The 20,951-nt window shown below is 37.4% G+C and overlaps 2 protein-coding genes across 3 annotated transcripts in view; one reads left to right on the top strand and one right to left on the bottom strand.

Moving 5' to 3' along the window:
• The window catches only part of Su(z)12 (Polycomb protein Su(z)12), a 50,156-nt gene extending 40,641 nt beyond the window's left edge, over positions 1 to 9,515 (top strand). Inside the window, exons 13-15 of one of the 2 annotated variants that reach the window (XM_089251462.1) lie at positions 1,021 to 1,126; positions 5,034 to 5,113; positions 8,732 to 9,515. In XM_089251462.1, the coding sequence (XP_089107588.1) occupies positions 1,021 to 1,126; positions 5,034 to 5,113; positions 8,732 to 8,957 (412 nt within the window). In that variant the 3' untranslated portion in view covers positions 8,958 to 9,515. The remainder of the gene's footprint in view (positions 1 to 1,020; positions 1,127 to 5,033; positions 5,114 to 8,731) is intronic. The other variant, XM_089251461.1, reaches the window with a different exon arrangement.
• A 6,743-nt stretch (positions 9,516 to 16,258) lies between these two features.
• Positions 16,259 to 20,951, bottom strand: part of LOC149068001 (nucleolar protein 11-like) — a 29,542-nt gene continuing 24,849 nt past the window's right edge. Inside the window, exons 14-15 of the mRNA XM_089251638.1 lie at positions 18,677 to 18,790; positions 16,259 to 16,426 (exon numbers count right to left, since the gene is read on the bottom strand). Of these exons, the coding sequence (XP_089107764.1) occupies positions 16,307 to 16,426; positions 18,677 to 18,790 (234 nt within the window). The 3' untranslated portion in view covers positions 16,259 to 16,306. The remainder of the gene's footprint in view (positions 16,427 to 18,676; positions 18,791 to 20,951) is intronic.

The following is a 20,951-nucleotide window of genomic DNA, read 5'->3' as shown; positions in this document are numbered from 1 at the left end:
AGTGGAACTTCAATAACTTGACACCCCAAAAGTATCGATAAACATGTTGAGACTTAAGCAGATTGCCAAGTTGACCGAGGTTGGAATTTGATCTCTTCCTCACAATTTTTAAATATTGCTAATAAAGGTAGGTGTACTTATGTATAGTTCAAAAATTCTAGTCTATCAACTATAAAAAAAAATTATCTGCAGTTTTCTATGGAATGTTTCCAAATAATCTTGAATTAGAGTGAAAAAAGCATAGAGTGACGAAATATCTGGTACTTATGAATGAACCATGCAATATCCAAAAATAAGGAAAACGTTCATTTGTTTAAACCGAATTTACCCAACCATCACCCGCTCAAAAATTGCACACACAGGTACCATTCAAATCTATGATTTTTTTTTTTTAGTTCCCAGGTCGAGTTTTCTAGTTACAAACAGTGGGAAGTGACCTTATCCTTAGGTCGTAAGAGGTTACGAGCTCTTTGAATGAGGGGGGGGGGGTGGGCACAGTTGAAATGTGAATGGAGAGCAGATTTTCCACCTCCCCTAAGCGAAAATAATACAAATTGTTGAGGAACGGGGGGGGGGGGGGCAGTAGACCACCCCCTACACCCTCCTCCTGTATCTGCCTATGCCTTAGGTGTAAGGGAGAATCTTCCACTAACGGAAAAATGTTGACATACACTTCATTGTGAATAATGTAGTGATTATTAACTGGCCAATGGCTGAGCAACTTAAAAAAATTAGTTGTGATAACGCAGTATAAATTGTAGTTGACTTAAGTGGAGTTTAGCCATCTTGTGTCGAGGTAGAGAGGTTTCTCCCTATTGAATTTAGTATCGTAGCAACCACCGGAATAATAAGTGTTGAGTTAACGAGGTTCTAATGTACTGTGCATCTTATCGTTTTAGGTCTGAGAGGGGAGGCAACTGTCAGTTGTTTTTTTCTCTGATTAGTTGTGAAAAGTAAACAAGTGTTTTCTTCCTATATTTCTTTGTGGTATAGTTTTTTTTTTTCTTTATAAATTTCCAGGGTTTACTACCACACTGGAACTTGCCTCACAGTACGGCCTCAAGAAATAGATGAGGATAGCGAGTCAGAAAATGATCCAGAATGGCTTAGAACAAAGACGCAGATAGTAAGTGATTCAGTTATATCTGTGTTTGATACCTGATTCCAATTCGTACTTCAAATGAATTATTACAGTAAATGTGATTTGGACAGAAAATACTATTAGTGACAATTAATTTAATTGAGCCTAATCTCTTAGTTTGAGGTATTCATAAACCTCTGTGAAATTTTGCCTGTGCTTGTGATGAGTTTTAACTAGACTGCAGTACTTTTCTACCTCAGTCTGTTGAAGCATCTTGACTAATCATTTATGCCGCAGCAATATAAAAAAATAGCGATTGCTATGTGCGTTATTGTATATTTTATTGCATTAAGCAAAAGATTCAAATTTTTCAATATCTCAACTGTAATGTTTGAACTACTACTATTACTACTTAACTGTACGTGCACCTCGCACACATTCCTCTACGGAATTTCTAACGAATCTGCACATGCCGGAGAATGCATGTTCTGAGTGTATGTGCGACTCTAACATATTTGTATAGTTGCGCTTCTTTCGTGCTCAAGCTGCCATCTGTCTTCCGTTTTCTAAAGTAAAGACGTAAATGCTTGAATTTTCACGCTATAACAGTATCGTGTTGCAGATCTGCCTGCTCTTTGCTGAGACTTTTCAAATACAGTTGGACCCCTGTATTCGCGGGGGTTACCATGAATAGGGGAAATCCATGAATAACTAAAACCATATTTTTTTCCCGTATATCTAGTTTATTGAACAGCATGAGAAGAGCAGGGTAACATAGAGATATAAGGGAATGTAAAAAAAGGGTGCAATCTCTCTCGCAAACAATTGTTGGCGATGTTTTCTAAAATAACATTGTGATTTTTGTTTGCTGTTTCTTCTTTATATCATCAAGTATGTTGGAATATGATGATAAGGCTTCCTCTACCAATTTTTCTATATGTGAAGAGCGTACCATAGAGGAATCTATGTCATGAAAACAATCTATTGCTGATTTAGACGTGCAAATCCCTTCCACTATGTTACTTATGGTGAACTTATCTTCTACTTCTTTATCTTGATCTTCTTCATCTGGTACTGCTTCAGTTTCAGAAGCAGTCTGCTGCATTATTTCCTCCTCAGTTAATACCTCTGAATTGCTATTAAATAGCTGTTCGACTTCCTCTATATCCATATCATCGAACCCTTCTCCACCCGCCTGTTTCACTAATGTGACAATGTCTTTTATAGTCTCTTCAGTTGGCTCTGTAGAAATGGTTGTGCCCTTTAGCGTTTGTGGCCAGAGGTTAATCCAACCCGAGGTGACTGTTTCTCTATTTGGAGCTGCCACGGCTCTTGTGATAACAGTAACGTCATTATCAAGCCATCCTAAACATGCCCAACTCAAATTTTGTAAACAAAGCACATGAATGACGATTTCTGAGGTCCGATTATTGCGGAAAAAAATCCAATAAAGGGAGAAACCTTGAATACGGAAGAATATGGAGGGGAATGGGGGGGGGGACATTATAAGGACCGGCTCGCATTCGTGCCTCAAAGCTGGAAAACCATAGAAAACCAACTTCACTCAGCCAACTACCAAGATAATGTTGAACTGCAACCTTTTGTGTGTGTGTGTGTGTGTGTGACCTCTTATTGAACAAGGAAAAACAAGAAGAGCAACTTAACTCTTTAATTTTCCGAACTCACGAACAACTGTAATTGTCAGGAATGTTCTAAACACATATGGGTATGTTTAGAAGCTTTCGGGAAACACAAGAAAGAAAATTAAAACAACACATTAGAGACAAGTCTTCATACTAGAAGTATTCAATATAGAGACAAGTCCATCTCAACCAAACGTCATCACGTGAATGTTATAGAGTTGAAACCTGTGTCCCTTCTGGGCACCCTATATACTAGTGGCACACCAGGTGAAAGCCTACCTGGGCATGTAAGACTTGCTGCCGCACATGTATGTCAAAACCATCTTTCCTTAGGTCTTGCTTCATTGACCATCTGCTTCAGATTACAACGTCCCTTATGGGAGTTGCTTGCCCAGTTCGAAGTATCCAGTAATTGTAGTAGCAAACGACAAGTGGAAAGTTATCACAACTAAACTTTTGCATGAAAATATTTATTAAGTTCGGGCGTTAGTTACACAATTTTAACACAAGATTATTCTACATAAAACCCTCTATTCAATATTAAGGAACCCTCTCACCAGTTTATGGTCAGTCAATAATCAGTCTCTTATTTGCCAGTGGGGAAGCCGAGGTTGACAGTCACTTTGGTGCAGTGTAGTCTGGTCAGTACCAGCGGAGATCTCTCGATTGGAGACCGGATCACGTTGATCAGCTCCAGGGGGGCCTCTCGGTTGAGGGCCGGACCAGCTCGATGTTACGTTACTGCATGTACCTTTAGACGAGGCCGCTGCTATGTTCGTCCAACACCAGCAATGAAGTTTTTTCAACTATGAAGATAAAATAATCTTTCGGTTCCGGACCTGCCGGAAAACAAATTCAGACACTTTAAACTATTTCATTTTGAATTACTATTGGATCGTTTTCCCAGCCTAAGGCCAAATGACATGGTAGCAAGACTGAGAACCGTCCAACTAGAGGGTTCTAGTTTGAATGAACAAAACAAAGGAAGAGCGGAAGTGAGAGCTGTTACAACGTACGGCCGGTATTTAAAGGAAAAACTTCTGACCGCATGTGTCTAACTAAGCCAATCGGCTTCAAGGTCACCTCATTTGCATGCGATTGCAGGCGGACATCATCACAATCGGCCTCGATCGTCGCCATACGATCACCGCTGCCGATGAATAGCAACAAAAAGTGAGCATACATGTTTTTATGTGGCGGCGACTTCAGACTTTTACACCGGGGGGGCCCTTTGGTACGTTACAAGATGCTTAACTTTGAAAGATTTTTACTGGGGCGAAACTTCCGTTACTGACAGAATAAATTTTTTATGATTATAATGTTCTTTTTAATGCACTGTTATATATTCACAGTGCATATTACACTGTTATTTACAGTGTAATATACTAAGAAGGGGGGGGGAAGAACCATTTTCCATAAATTTGTTTATTTTTTAAAGCATCCTTGGTTGCAATTATTAAATCGGGAGCTTTATTAAATCAGGTATACAACATTTGTTATTTTCAGGGCGGTTTTATTTTCTTGTAGTAGTTATTCTTTGCTAGTTATCACATGATTGAATTAATGGTAAAAGTGCTATGGAGTTTGAATCCAGACTGTTTTGGAATAACTATTTTCATTATAGTAGGCCATTGTTAGATGGAACTGTGCCAGGGTAATATCTGCGTCATCATCTTCCTGTTATACTCTAGCACACCTATCTAACTATATTTATTGGGTGCGATGGTAACCTCTTCTTGCTATTGCCAAAAATCAACATCAGCGTCATCACCCCACTGCAAAGAGTGAATGAGTATTAATTCTTATATTGATTTTTATTACGGCCATAAAAAAAAAATTGGTATGTAAAAGTATGTTTGCTGGATTTTTTAAAGTATATTGCAGAATTTTCGTAAGAAAGTTACAGAATTTTTTACCTTCTGAAGGTTGGCAGGTGTGAAAATAAAAATATATTCAGGTTTTCATCTTCCGTTAAGCTATCCATCATACAATCGTGAAGTTGTTTATCTCGGCCTTCAATCAGTATATATCTGTTTTACAATGTTTCTTGGTGTTTTATAAGACTTATCTTTGAATTTTGGGCCATTTCTGGAACGAATTAAAGAAACCTATGAAAAATCATGTTTCGGCTAATGAAGATTTAGGTTAAGAAATGTGATTCCAGAGCAAATTATCTTCATTAACCGAGGTATCAATATTTACTTTCTATCTTCCTTGTGTCTTGCTTTACGAATTTCACCAACCATTCATGTAAAATACAATAGTGCTTAAACAATTGCTCATTTTCTCTCTCTCTTCCCCCATTGCAGATGATCGATGAGTTCACGGACGTTAATGAAGGGGAGAAAGAGTTGATGAAGATGTGGAATCTTCACGTCATGAAATACAGGTATCAGATATCATTTTTTTTCCTTTTACGTATCTTAAGCAGTGCCGTCTTAAACGCATGGGCCTGGGGGCCTCACAAAATGAGATCTGGTTTGAAAATTTTGAGAATGCACCAGGTAGGGCCTTGCAAAAATCAATCATGATGGTCTTGAGACGGCCCTGATGTTAAGTTCCACGGGGCTGGAAAAGGTCTAAAGCATCATATGTAACTCCTTAAATCATATACTACTGCATTCAAAAAGTCCAGGAACTTCTATTACACAAGAAAGAATACAGTTAGAACCGATTTATATTTGGTGTTTCCTTTGAAGTAACTACTCTGTGCAAAATTATACAATTTCTTGCCTTCGTTCATACAAAGATGTAAATGCGAATTGAGGTTTTTTTTTTGTCACATCTTCCAGTGCCAGTTGGCCAATTGTGAACAATGTTCAGTGTCTTTTGGTATGTTTCCAGAGGAGAGGTTGACAGAGGCGATCAACCTTTTCTAAAACAACGACTATAGTCTGTTTCAGGTTAACTTTGCAGTGAAGAGAAAGGTAGAGAGTTTATTCCTTCACTGCAAAATATAATTCCCATATATCGGATGTTTATAATGATCCTTTATACAGAATATCTAAATTTTTTCTGTGATTTTGAAAAAAATGCTGAAAAAATATAATTTTGAACCGATATTTATTTGTTTAAAATTTTTAAATTAAAAAATATTGGTTACCATTATCAAAATTCCATAGCAACGGCAACAACATTCTAGCGCTATATCCTAGGAATTTCCCCTGCCAATGCTCTTTGTTTTTTTCTTTACACAGTTATATACCGTATATATATTTTTTATATCGTTATTTGGTTGAATTTTCCATAACGATACAATTTTTCATTCGGTTTTACATGCAGTTATAGGCTTACATAAACACAAATATTCAGTCAGTTTTATTTTCTCCCGAAAATAGGCTTCAGTGCGTTCAGATATTCACTCATAGATTACAGGACGTATTTCTCTTCCATGAGAGCACCAATACTATTGTGAGAGGCTCTTTATGGGTGCAGAAGTTTTGGTTTTAGGTCCTCCTTTTTTAAAATTATTTTTTGCCATGTTTATGGGATAGTAGTAGTTTCCGATCACGGAGAGTGTTGACAAGAGTCACATCTTTCACTCACACGAATGCTATCTTGCCATGTTACACTCATAGCCAAGGCCACCAATTTCTCCAGATGCCTCTTGCCTTTAGTGTCTCTACAGATAAAATAAGTGATAGGGAGGCCCACAGAGTGGTTTAGGCTTTCACCTTTTATGTGACAGTTGTATCTTTCTTTTCATTGGAGATAGCCACACACTACAAAGTTCTCTGCTCTTCCATTCCTGAGTACTATATTTTTGGTTTTTGAATGCTCGCTGTAAACAAAACTTGAATCCGTAAACTTACCATCCGTAATAACCATGAGTAGCACATCAATTGTAACGAAAGACTGAAACTGTCGTGAAAACAAGTGGCATCGACGTATACCGTTTGGGGGAAGTGGGGTGGTGGTGGGGTGAGCGACAGAAATTTCGGCAAGAAAAGTGAGTAAAAAATTCTAAACTTTTCTGTATCAAATTATTTGGTGCTATTCCTGCATTTACATGTGAAAGCAGAGTTGATCTGCTTGCTCTTAATTATTTAATTAATTTTTTTGATTGGCATCAAAAATTTTATGTAACGTTCATTTTTTCCATATAAATTGAAAAAAAGTTTTTGAGAGCCATGGTTAATGTACAGTTTTTTAAAATTATACGTTGCTTCCGTATTGCTGCTTGAAATTTTTTTTATAAAATAAATTTCAGCTGGGGGAAGTGAAAAAAATATTGCAGAAAAATATTACTATGCTTTTCGAAATTTTTAGTGTTACTTACGGCACATCAATGAAGAGCTGATATAAAATAATTATTTTTTCTAAATTGTAAAAATCAAAAAAACAAAAATGATTTCAAAAACCTAACTTCGATTTCTGAAAGTATCGGAAGTGGTTTTTTTTTTAAATTTTATAATTATTACTAATTTACTGTGCAGTTTTTTACACTCATTACGTTAAATGTTAAAAAAGATGTTTCTCAGTGAGATTGGTGAGAATCGGCCATACCTTATCAAAGCCGCACATCGATACATTGGTTAAGAGGCTTGCATTCCCATAGCAACGAGTGATGCGGTTCCCTCGTAGCTTCCCCTTCACTGCAAAGTTAACCTGAAATGGACTATATTTGGTCACATCCCGCAAGAGCCTACATACACAAAATGACCTACTGTTTGAACCCTTTAGTCCGTGATAGTCCTTCCCCTCCCCCAACACATTGCTCTTTATCTGCACCCCTTCTATCAGCAATGCATTAATCTTCATCCTTGACTTTGTGTTCTCGCCAATGGCTAATAAGGGTATCACATTCTTATAAGGGAGAGGAAGATATAGTCGGAGAAGACTAGAGATATCTATCCCAGTAGGCAACAATTCAATTTTGAAAATACTTCTGAATTGTGAGCAGCAAAAAAATCTCAGCAAATTCTTGAGAATCAAAATATTTTTTGCACTGTAATTTATATTTTACATTGAACAATTTTTATTTGTACATGATTTGCATTTTGATTTATTTTTCCATCTTGATATAAGTCGTTTTGGAATCCGCATCTCACATGACATGTCGATTTGGCTAAGGTTCTCATTTGGCTACAACCTTTTTCACCTGATTAGCTGAATGGCTACAATTGATAAAAAAAATTGGGAGAAACCCTGAACGTCAGAATGATTTGTTGAGATGCAAGTGACCAGATCTTTAGAAGACCAAGCCGCGGATCTTCATCCTGCTAATGCGCCAGCTCACAGGTCCCTCCTGGTGTCAGATTACATATCAAAATATCACATTCTGTTACTTCTACTACCTGCTTATTTTCCCTGATCTCACCCTGTGTGACTTTTTTCTTGGATAAAGAATTTTCTTAAGGGTCAACTATTCTCAGGTTCCGAAGAAGTGCAGTGACTGAAGCACTTGGGGATGTGACGGGAAAAAAAATTGCAATTCGCATTTATATCTTTGTATGAGCAATTGCAAAAATGTGTAATTGCACAGGGTAGTTATTTAGAAGGAAACAAAAGAAACAAAATGTGTATTAATTTTTCTGTAATAAAATAAATCTCAGAACTTTTTAAACAATGGGTTGCCCAAAACAATCAATATCCTGAAACATTTCATTTCTAAAAAATCATAATTTGGGTTTGTTGAACTGGGGGCTTATAAAATTCCTGGTTGCCATGGTGACCAGAAAATCAGTATTGGTGAGGGTTGCAAAGTTCGAAAAAAGGATTATTTTTTGTCTCGTTTTCCAAAAAAAAAAATATATTGCTTTTGGGTCTCAAAAAAAATTGGCTGCCATCTGATTTATGTTGCAATTTGTCACAAGCCATGCTATACTACTGTATCAGTGAATTCAGCTAAATAAATTTCCATTATACTAGGATTCTATGAAATCTAGATTGCGTAAGTTTAGTTTCCTGATTTGTTCAGCCCCGTCACTTCTAAAACAGTTACAGGATGGGAAACTAAAAGCGTTATGTATGAATTAATTGTTAATTTCCTTTTCTATCCCTCTAGTTTTGTCGGAGACTGCCAAATACCACTAGCGTGTTCAATGTTCATCGACGAGAACGGCCGGAGGATAATCGAGAACCGCCTCTACCACAACTTCCTCCTGCACCTGTGCAACCTCTTTGACTTTGGTCTGATCAGTGCCTCCGTTGTGTACCATACCATGCGCCAACTAATGCAACTACGTGATGAACTGGAAAACAAGCGCTGCATTGTTAAGAAACCTTTATAATGATCATCGTCGTCGTTCGACTAAATTGCATTGTTATTATTTTTGCGTCTTACGCTCCTCCGGAGAGACAGAGAGAACACAAGTTGATGGTGTAGTACTTTTTTTTAAATCAATATACAACGGGACGATCTTTTTTCTTACCTCTAGCCGACTTCACGTGTAACCTAGAGAGTGGGTTTTTGTGTAACTTTTTTTCTTCTCTCAAATTTTGTGTTTCGAGTGTTTTTATTACGAGTCATCACCACAAGGACCAGGACTTGAATTCAGAGTATTCTGTATAATTACATTGTAATTCTTTTTTTGTGCGTGTATGTTGCGTTACGTTTCTTTGAGTTTTCACCAAAGGACTGTTTGTCTGACTCTCCATTGCAATATATATATACCTGTGCAGTGCATCTCGTAATAATTTGTAATTTTTTTCTATAGCTTATGTTTTGGTTGGGTTTGTACATACATTATTTTGCGCTATGCGAGTGTTCTGATCGACATACCCCGTTGGATTCTTTTGTGTTCGCATAGATTGTGGAAATTTTAACATTAAAAACATTCTAACTGCTCATGTTCTTTTTATGCCTGAAGCAACAATGTTCCAATGCCGAACTTCTTTTCGCAAAGAATTTTTGTTGTTCCCAGACCAATATTTATGTGCGAAAAATAAGCTACCTATATATACTGATGATTGCCGCCATACACCAGCGATGGGTAGTATTGGTCTTGGCTATTTCCTGCTGTTACAGTCTTCGTCTGTGAGGTTTTTGTTCCTATGGTGGTGCCTCTTGATTTGGCACAATTCTGACGCCGAACTGATGTTGAATCACAACACAATATTTCCCATTTCAGTCTACCTGGCAATTTTATCTATTAGCAATCTTGACATTCAATTGCAAGGTACCGCTATACGATGATACCAGGGATAAGAAAATTTATATTGAAACTTTTATGGAGTCACTGGCAAATCTATGCCCAATCATCAGATGAAGCACCCAGTGTGGCAGCTCTGACCTGTGCTCAAATTTAAATCAGTATCATGCCTCTTTTTGTGATATATATATATTGGGGGGGGGGGGTATTTGAATTAGGAATTTTGTCAGTACCTCACAAGAGCCATTGTGGTGGTCGAGTGTCACAGTGATGGACTCGCATTCCAAGGACCCAGGTGAAACCCCCATTGTATCACCATAGTGGTGATCGGCTGAAGTTGGTTTTCTGAAGTTCTCAATCTTTGAAGGTGCGAATGCAAGCCGATCTCTCTGTTAAAAAGTCTCGCCACAGAGAGCAACAGGCCTGCAACAATAGTTACTTAATCATTTCACTTCCCTCACAGTTCGAGAAATAGATGGCAGCACTACACAGAAACGAACTTTACATCAGATGGACATTCCAACATATATCAATTTGTTAAAGTTCCGCAGAGGAATGTGGACAAGGTAGGTGCATGTGTGGATTAGTAGTAGTAGCTCACAAGGTGAAAGTTGGGTATAAGTATTGAGCGTTGTGGTACTAACGAGCAACAGGTTCAAGGTGTCTCTCTGTTAAGGTGTTCTTCCAGACAATGGCTGATATTGCCAATTGGCGACAGGCTTTATTCAGTTCAAAAAGAAAGCGGTAACATGGAAATGATGTCTTTATCTGCATGACAATGTGCTGTTAAAATGAAGCTATAGTATGAAGATTTGTTCCAGGTCTCTGAGACGGAGAGGTATCGCCACCCTTTTAAGTATTATTATTGAAGGAAGTATCAAGGTATTAATGCCCTCTTAGATTTCTACGTTGGTTTCTGAATTACATAAGCCTCGTTTATATGGGAAATGGAAAAGGTGGGTTTAAAACCCGCCTCAAGAATTTTCACGAATTCTTGCTCTCCATTTCTTTCCTTATGAGGGGAAAAAAGTCACGAAGTGGGTGCTGGAACTCCCAATGCTACCGCAATATTGCACATGTAAACGAGGCTAAAGAGAGAAAAAATCTGTCATCTAGAATGCAAATGAATTTAAATCCTTCATTCTAATTAGTCCTTTAACTGCTCGATTGAAATTAAGCATGTGTATTGTGCTTTGTGCAAACGAGGCACGTGCCCAGGACATAGCTGCAGAGTCTCACGGATTTTCCGGGAGGCTCCCAAATTTCTACTCTATCTCTCTGACTCCCGAAAAATTCTTATATATCATGAATTTCGCCCATTATTGTAAAATTAAAAAAAATCCATAATTTTAGGGGGAAAACAATGGCTGCTTTCATTTTCAATCCCAGAATGTGGAGGCATTGCCCAACTCCTTCCTGGATGAAGTGATGTTCGAAGTCTTCCTCTATCATGCGGAATGTATTCACTTACTAATTCCATTGGGGTAGAAAAATCATGGTACCAGATAAAATCATTACGGGGACACTGTGAGTACTTGTCCCTGGATCGAGTCCTGGTGAGCTCATGTGTTAAGATGACCCAGCTCCGAGATGAGAAAGTTTAAATTTTGATAACCTTTCATTTATCATCATGGTGATAGCTAACAACCAGTAGTCACAGGGAGAGATTTACTGTACCAGTAGGAAAAGTCTTGGACCACAATACTCTCCGCTGATAATCATCGGTGGGTCGTGTATATTATGGGCAAGGTGAAACTTCCCTCTCAACAAGTGAAATACCCTTTTGACTTGTTACGTCGATACATGCATAGACACATTATCTCGCATAGCGTTTGACAAGCAAACAAACTCCTTTGGCTTACGCCGAATTCATTTTCCGTTTTATTTTATATTTATATGTGTTGTGTACATAACATTTTTCTAATTTAATTTTTTCGTATTTCTTACACAGTTTGTGTGGATTTTTGCGATTTTTTTTTTCTCTTTTTTTTGATATTTTTGTAATGATAGAATTCTTTAATAAGGTTCTCTCTTGCGCTCCTGTGTGACTTGCTATAAACTTTCATCTGTTAGTCATAAATGTAAAAAAAATAAAGTGTGCAGGTTCGTGATTTCACTGCCATTCTACTAATCATACTGCCTTTTACGGAGATATAACGGTCTCGTCATTTTTCGGAAGCTTTTCTTTCGAACTGTATTTGTTAGTGGGTTTATCGATAGGTCGTTTTATTTGTAGTAGCACAGTATTTCCTTGTGTTTGCATAAGTTATAGTGTATCTGTTGAATGAAAGGGTTTTTGCGGTTAAAAAGAAACTTTTCCTGCTTTATAATATTCTTTTTTGTTATGCGACCATTATGTTTTCATTAGGCTTCAGGGAATTAAAATGCTCACTCTGCTTTTTAGAATTAGAATCGCAAGGTACTTGCATTGTTTTTTGAATGAGTCCGCGAAAGTGGCAGCTGCAACTGGTTGTAGCGTCATTTGTTTGAAGGTTCGACTGTATACTTGGTTCTCCATAGAAACACCTTGTATTATCGAACACAGTAGAGCAGGGGGTGCACAACCTTTTCAATCTGTGGCATTTTTGCCACTCGCTGGTCAAAAACCTGTATATACACAGAGGTGACCAAAAGACCTGTATTTTACGGGACACTCCCGTTATTTTGGTGATCGAAAGCTTTTTAGAAAACGTCTCCTATTTTTTTGACGCGGCTTGCTTGAATTTTTATTCATATAACTGAAATCAAGGATTACAATTATTTTGATGACATGGATTATATTATAATAATTATGGTTTTGTCATAATCAATTATAGTCATATCAATGTATTGGTGTCACATATGACCACTCTTTGTCAAGCGAATATTTTCCCTTTTAGGAAATGCATTTCAATTCATTGCGATTTGCTGCAGCCCTCTATTTCCTGCTATTTCATGTTTGGCAACTTTACTTGCCTTCGACAATTATTTCCGGCTATAATTGGCAACTCGAAATGCCTTTGATAATTTATGTCTATAATTGGCAACTTCACGTCCTTCGACAATTATTTCTGGCTGTAATTGGAAATTTCACTTGCTTTTGTTGATAATATGTGGTCACATATGGATCTCGATTTCTCACATTTTTATCGAGGAGATACAGTTATCTTAGGTATAGATTATATTGATTTTCTCTACCCGAACAGCTTTTGCAGGCCGGAGGTTGTGCATCCCCTGCAGTAGAGCATCAATAGACTATTATTATGCAATTATCTGGCATTTGCAGCCATCATAGTTTTTACAATGGAAGGATTTCAAGTTACTTGATGCTATGAGCACGAATGTAAACTCAATGTTTCACGCGCATGAATGATGAGCATCTTTGGGAGTCTGTGATCAAAAGAGCTAGAAATGTCTGTCTCTCATGTAGGAAAAATTTTGAGTCTGCATTCCTTCGAGATTGGCCAGGGCAGTCTGGAAATACTTCCATTATCAAACTACAGGGTGGTCATAAAATAACTTTGCTGATATACCTAACAGCCTCAAAAATCAATGAACGAGGATGAAATTTGAGATATGGGTGTTCCTGAGTATGCACTCAAGAATCAGGAGAATATAAAAACTTAACTCTCACGGTTACAGCAACAAAATTTTGAAAAATTCAAATGGCAACGCTCGCTTTTATGCATTGCAAAGTGACCATCTCGGTAAAACATCAGAAATGGTACTCGCAGCATGATAAACACAGGCATTTAGATGCACACAAAGAAACGCGTGGAAACAACTAGTGCAGATCACAGTGTTGCTGGAAGTTCATTCATTGAGGGATTGGTACACCAACCCCTTGGTTTTGTCCTCTGTGCTGGCATTCATAATTCTATGGGTACCATTCCAATGCCATTCATGGTTTTCACTGCAGCAATCAATTTAGCAATGCATAGAAATGAGTGTTGCCAGTTGCATTGTGTTAAAAATTTCATTGCTGTATTTGTAACTATGAGAGCTGGTTTTGTTTCCCCCTTCTCATCCCCGAGTGCATACTCTGAAACAGTTACCAGAGAAACATCTAAAGAATTTCACTAATGTTCCTTGATTTTTGCATCCTCCAGGGAAGGGGGGGGGGGGCTTGTACATCTGCAGAGTTATTTTATGACCACCCTGTTTTTCTGTAGGATCTGTTACCAAACATATCAAAAGGTGGTGAGTAGTTATATTTTGATAGAAACGGCAATGCAACACTGTTATAACAAAGAATAATTGTTATGTAACAGATTTCTCATTATAAGCTGTTTAAGTATCTTCTAAGATTCTTGCTACATCAGCATTTTGCAGTGCGTTCGAGATCGTTAAATGTGTATAGCGCATGGAAAAAAAAGTTTTAGACAGAGATATCGCTGATCTGTATTTAAATCTAGCTTGGTTGAGTTTAGCAGGTGCCGAAAACTTTTCCTTTACTTTGATGCTCTACCGTCGAATTTCGTTTTGAAAATATTGGCTTTTAAACCAGAAAAAAAATTGGTTTCGGAAATGTGTATAGGTTTGATAATGGATGGGGAAAATGTTCGGAGATGCTTTAATGAAATAATTTTCTTTTTTCCCAATAGTTTTGATACATTGCTAGATTAAAGACTACATACTGCCATGAAATGCTGTGCATAAATATTATATATATTTTATAAGAAAATGGTTCTTTGTTGAGATTTTCTTTCTTGCTTTTTCTGTGTATGATAGCCGAGAATTTTGCGAGCGACACTTGTTCTATGATATAACGGTGGTGAAATGTATTGAAAATAAAATAAAATAAATAAAAACAATTTTTTTCGTTTCGTTTAGTCTGAATTAGAAGAGTTGTTTTTTTCTTTTGATCTATGGTCCTACTATTATGATCTTGTCCACTTTCAGAAACACTAGTCTAAATTATGGGTGCACAGACTTTGCCCTGCCTACTAAACTGGGCCCGTTTAAAAATTTTATCTGGTCCACAATTTATAAATTTTTTGTTATATTGACATTGTCCCCCTCATGCTAGAAGCATGAATGTACAAAATGTTGTACACATTTCCCAAAATTTTGAGCACCCCTGGTCTCTTAATATTCGGGGGAGTCTCAAGTACACCGGTGTGCAAAAATTAAGTACGGAGCTTGGAAATTGAGGTCAAGTACTCTACGGATGAAAGCAGATTTAGTCTGACCAGCGATTCTGGATGTATACACATCTGGAAAGAGCGGGTTAACTCTCAATAACCCAAAACACCACCTATAAGAAGCCTCCGTATGAAGCTCCTGACGTCACTGAAAAAGGCCATCTCATCTATAGCCATTGGATATAGCAGGTCGACGAATGGGCCACCTTTACTCTTTTTGTGGTATATTCAGTGACTAGGGGAGATGGCCCAAGTCGCCAGTGATGTCATAAGCTTCGTGCAGAGGCTTTTTTCTATGGGTGGTGTTGAATAATTTCTCCAACATCATTAAAAGGGACCGGTTTGGAGAGGTATCGTTCTTGGCACAGTACATCCTCCAGGGTGGTTGTCATTGGTGCCCGTTATTGTATTAAGGTTCCTTAAGTGCGTTTTTTAGAGGTGTTATAGGTCCTCTTCATGGACGACAACTCTACACATCATATAGTGGCTGTTGGAAAGATATTCAATGCATCAATTGGATTTAGATCTAGGGACCTTACCGGCCAATCAGACACACTTGGCAGCACATCACCATTGAATGAACGCCAGGGGCTCTACCACCGGACTTATCCCGTTGCCGAGATCTCTCCCAGCCCAGCTTCGTGGCAGAGTCTGGAACAAAGTGAGTGCACCTAACAGTCTGAGCGTGTAGCTAATGTTGTGCTTGATATTTCAGTGCTGCCAACATGTACTTCAAATTGTGAGTGAAGTGTAATGATTGAATATTTATCTTTATGCAGTCTCGCACTGTGAGGGAAGTGAAATGATTGAGTAACTATCGTTGTAGGCCTGTTGCTCTCTGTGGCAAAACTTTTTAACGGGGAGTTCGGCTCGCATTCGCACCTTGAAGTTGGAAACCACAGAAAACCAACTTCAGCCAACCACCACCGTGGTGCCGGTGGGGTTCGAACCCAGATCCTCGCGATGCGAGTCCACCACAGCGGCGGCAGCACATCACCAGCTGCAATTGGCAGTAACAACACAATGGGGCAGCAATATCTCAACAACCCGTTGAAAACCTTGTACTCAGCATGGGCAGACGATGTAAATCCTCTACTAAAGGCTGGATTTTCCTTGCCAGTCACATGAACGTTTCAGACTTCTGTCCAATTGTGCTTGAAGCTAATTTTTCAATAAAGTTCCTTTACTATTCCAATGTAAATTTTTTTTACCTATGTACCACTCCTCTGTCCCATCTTAACTGGTTCTTTTCCGACGGAGAAATTCAAAAAGTGAATAGCCTTAGATAAAATAGTCACAACATTCATAAGACTCGTGTGATATTATGTACAAGAATTTTATTGGGAATATTTACATTTTTCTCTTTCAATACTTAATTATGTCCACTGAGTATTCAGCTTCCGTGTAGTTTTCGGGCAGCAGGTTCTTCCGTTTACTGAACTTCAAAAGATGAGAAATTTCATTCATTTCTTCGTAAACTTCAAGCTACGTTTGGAGAGAGAAAAAGAAGTATCAACTGTAGCAATATATAATGACAATTTTAACACTAGAAAGATGGTGGGGGTATCCATGTGAACCCATAACATTTTCCTGCAGTTTTGAACATTTTTATATTTTGAAGCACAATATACTTTTAAGACAAAATAGAGTAATAACAGTAATAATTAAGGGTGAAACCGTAGATCCATTTATCTATTTCTATTATTATTTAGTAATTGAAGCAATCTGTGAAAACAACCACTTGATCTGCGTCAGTGTGGAGGCAACTCGGGACTGGAAGAGATTTTTTTTCTCTGGAATATACAGGACAGGGTGTCCCGTAAGTACTAGCATAACCATTATCTCATCAACCATCCTTCCTAGAGATATGGTTTCATTTAAAAAATGCCCAAAATGTATTCAATAATTACCCTGTACCAGTTTTGAGAGTGAAAATGCAGCGTGTAAAAATTTTTTTATACGGTTCCCCCTGTGCTCTAACTTCCAATTTGAAACGTGACCGCAACAATTTCCTAACTGGAAATGGAGCACAGGAAAGGGCTGTATAAAAATTTATATTTTTTTCATTTTGTTACACACTGTATTTTCACTCTCAAAACTGGTACACAAGTTTTGAAAGCCGATTTAGTATGCTTTCAACTGAAATCACACCTCTACAAAGGACGGTTGATGAGATAAAGGCAGTGCTAGCACTTCCAGGACACAATGTACATAGGATTGCAGTGTGTTACATCATTCCCAGATTTGGAATAGTCAAGGAGTGTGAGATATTGTATTTATTTTAATTTTTTTTTCGCAGTTGGACAATGATCTTTTCAAAGGGTTTCAACCAAGCTTGTAGATTCTGATCAGGAAAAACTCGTGTAAATCCAGTGATATGCAATCAGTATCCGTATAAGCAATGAGTTTCTCATAAAATATTTTAGAATGTTTGATGCCCTATTGACGAGGAACGTCCCACAGAGTTTCAGCTAGATAAAAAAATTCCTTTCGCAAAAAAGTGAAAATGGGGGGAAAAGCTTTAGCAAAATGCTAATGTAATGATTGACGATTGGATGTCTACTCATTTCGTACCTCCTGTACGCATTTTTGCAAAAGTGGCTACCACTTCTTTCGCATTCTAAGACTGTAGCTCGAACCCTGACGTCCCATGATATTCCATACTCTTCAATGTGCAGCAGTTTCGTCGAAACCGGTAAATGAGATATAATGGAGATATCGGATATTTATGGATATCAATTTGGCCATAGTTTGAGGTAGTTTTTGTGCCTTCAATGTGGTATGTGTCTATTGTTTTCAGCAGCTTCTTATTTTGCATCGTCTGAGTATAATTTCATTCTGATTCACACATCCATCTTGCTTTGTTTCACAAATGTTTTGCCTAGGGTAGTTTCATTCTCCTCCAAATTATCATCAGCACCACTGCTTCTGAGTTTTTTTCACGCAATCTTTGTCACTCTGAAAAGTTTCCCCTCTGGTGAATCTGCATCTTGCCATTCCTACAGCAATCATAAATACGTGGGTATCTCGACTTTGAGAAACAAACGATTTGTTGGACCAAAATATTTGACAGCAAAATCTGAGATATCTGCTGATCAACGTCTACAGATAAGAATGAATGTTAAAAAAAAGGTTCAGAATGGGAATTACGCTGCATTAGATGAACAACGAGACTATTGAAAGGATATTGACTACAAAAATCAATTGGGACAAAGTTGGTAGTACTATACCATACATGTGTTCTAAAATATATGGGAGGGTTAGCGTGACCCTCTTCCATCTTTCTAGGTATACTGGTTCGTATCTTATCTCCGTTGTTAAGAAAGATGATGAAAAAAAGATTTAGTGTACAATAAAAACATGATAATTTATGAAAAGTCGAGAAATTTTTAAGCTTTTGGCTTATTCTTTCACGAGATATGATAGCAAAAAGAGCGCACAGGGTCATATAAATCCCTGCCATCTTTCTGGGTAAAATCCTGACAAAAAAACTCCAGGAATTTTTCAAACGTCAATGTCATGTCATATTAAATAGCTGTCGACTTTGGAGGATTTTTGTGCAGATCCAAATTCCAGACAAATATATGTTACTGCTAAAGCCTGAGTGTGATTGGTCAATTTCATTCACATTCATTGATTTTCGCAGCCATTAGGGGCCTGTATATCGGCGAAGTTATTGACAGCTGTGTAACGCAAATAAAAAAAAAGAATGGAGATTCATTGGGAAAACCTTACCTTATCTGTGACACAGCTTCGTAATTGCTTCAGCAATACAAGTATCTCCAAGTCATTACTCATCAGCAGGTCTTCGAAATGTGATTCAATCAATAACTGTACCCAATTCGCCATCTAAGTAAATGAGAGCAGAATTGAGAAACAGCATCAAGCACCTCTGGTGAATTTTGAAAGGAAGTTACGCAACTACAAGTTTTTATCTCATAGGATTTCTATAAACCATTAATCTGAATTCAGCAATTCAAATTCAATAATCTGTTCTTTTTAGGAGATTCGTGAGACCAGTTTTTCAGTAAGCCAACAGATTTTTAAAATGCTTTGAAAACCGATCGCAATAAAACCCATACTACTAATTCTTAACAGAATTGACCCCAGAACACAGAGAAAGTGTAGTAGACTCTCGCTAATGAAATCTGGCACATGTCAGACCAGAGCATGCCGGATTACCGAAATCGCCAAATTACTGGAAGTAAATTGAAAAAGCCCATTTAAGTGATACAAATTTTTGTGCTAAGCTATACAGTGACGTTTTACTCATCTATGTTTCAAGAACACCAGCCAAAAAAACGCTGGATTATTGGATGGGCCGGATCAGCGAGAGTCTACTGTACTTCTATTTTTCCATAACGGTATCAAGCAGAGTTGGCCTGGTTTCACCCAACCCAAAAAAATACACTAAAAATTAAACCTGAAAACTGCACTAACTCACAAACAGTATACTTTCTGATAATATTATTGAATTGTCTAAAATAGGCCCCAAAAATCATGAGGCGCTATGCAAATGCCATACTTGTCCTTGAATAAATCAGGTCCTGTCCTTACCCTAATAAAATGTGAAACAATTTTGGCCTCCCACCCCGAATTTTCTGTAACGAGCCACTACTGATATAATAATTACATAATAATCGCAATAAAATACTTCGTCTATCATATTTATGTATAGGCTACATTTTTACTTTTATTACCAGATGCATCCCACTCCCCATTCGATACAGACATCAAAGCATTCCAAAAGAATGGACATGCCTGGAGAAATCCAGCCTACTGTTTTTTTCTTTCTTTCCTCGCTAGCGGATGAAGAATCAAACTTTAATCATCAATAAAAATCAAGAATAGATGAGATTATATAATTGTTGTCTTGAGCGTCCTTTTCGTGCCCATCTTGTCGCCCCCACCTCTCAAGAGACTCCAATTGATATCCTCTTCGCACAGCCTCAGTGTTCCTGAGCAAATAGCCAGCATTGGCTACGGATGTTGTCTGTCCACATGTTGATGCTCTAATAACCTTACCCAAATATTGCTGACAGCTTTTTTGGGCAACAGTTAATAGTAATGAATGATTAGGGCTTTGAATTGATTAAATTTTTTAACCGATTAATCAAATATTTTTTTGTGACCATATAATATTAATAGATGCTATAAAAATATATCTCATTCATTTCACTCACCTATTCGGCAGATGTAAACAAATATACGAATAGGTTAAGAAATTGAGGCTGCCAGCAATTTAATATGCTGAACATAATTGCCCTATAATTTCTTCACTTTGACCTTGTCATTAAAAAGAAGGTTATTTTTAATTATTATTCACCAATTTTTCGAAACTGCTTTGAATAAGCCTATTAAAAAAATTACCTAAAATTTGAAAGAGTATTTTCGCACCTGAACAAAATTTAGAGGAATAAAATTGAATTTTGATGTGTGAAGCATGCATCTAAATGCATATTGGTGAACACTGCTAAAGGGTCAAAACTGTGACATTGACATGAATTGGTTAAAAACCTGAAATCAATAGCAGTCTCAAATATCACTTATCTAAAATATTCTGTGTAGAATACAATTTATAAGGCATCTAATCGAGTTTTTTTAAAAAGAAAAATCAAGTCAATTCACAAACTTTTAATAAAAATTTTGATCGACTTGGTTAGCTCAACTAAAATTTTTAACCGTGATTAACAATTGATTGATTAACCGACGTGATTAATCAGACCAGCCCTAGTAATTCGTCATGGTGAGATCTATTTAGGTCATGATCATTTCCCATGGTTGTGCATAAAATCTTTTACTAAGTGCAGAAAAATCTTAAATTATCAGCAATGTAATCAATTGATCTATTTTTGACCTCTGGAGAGATAAATTAATATTGATGCCCTTCCTTTTGTTTATGATCATCTTATTGCTGTCCGCTCCTGCTCTCGCCCAACTTCCAAAATCAATGAAGTCTTTGCTATGTAGGCTACAGTATATATAACTTGCTTTCTTTGTACTTCAATAT

This window comes from Pholcus phalangioides, unplaced genomic scaffold (assembly GCF_987345545.1).
Source record: "Pholcus phalangioides strain wild (caught in Gottingen) unplaced genomic scaffold, Ppha-v1.0 ptg000027l_1, whole genome shotgun sequence".
Taxonomy (NCBI): domain Eukaryota; kingdom Metazoa; phylum Arthropoda; class Arachnida; order Araneae; family Pholcidae; genus Pholcus; species Pholcus phalangioides.
The sequence above is the reverse complement of the archived record's forward strand: the minus strand, read 5'-3'. Positions and strand labels throughout refer to the sequence as shown.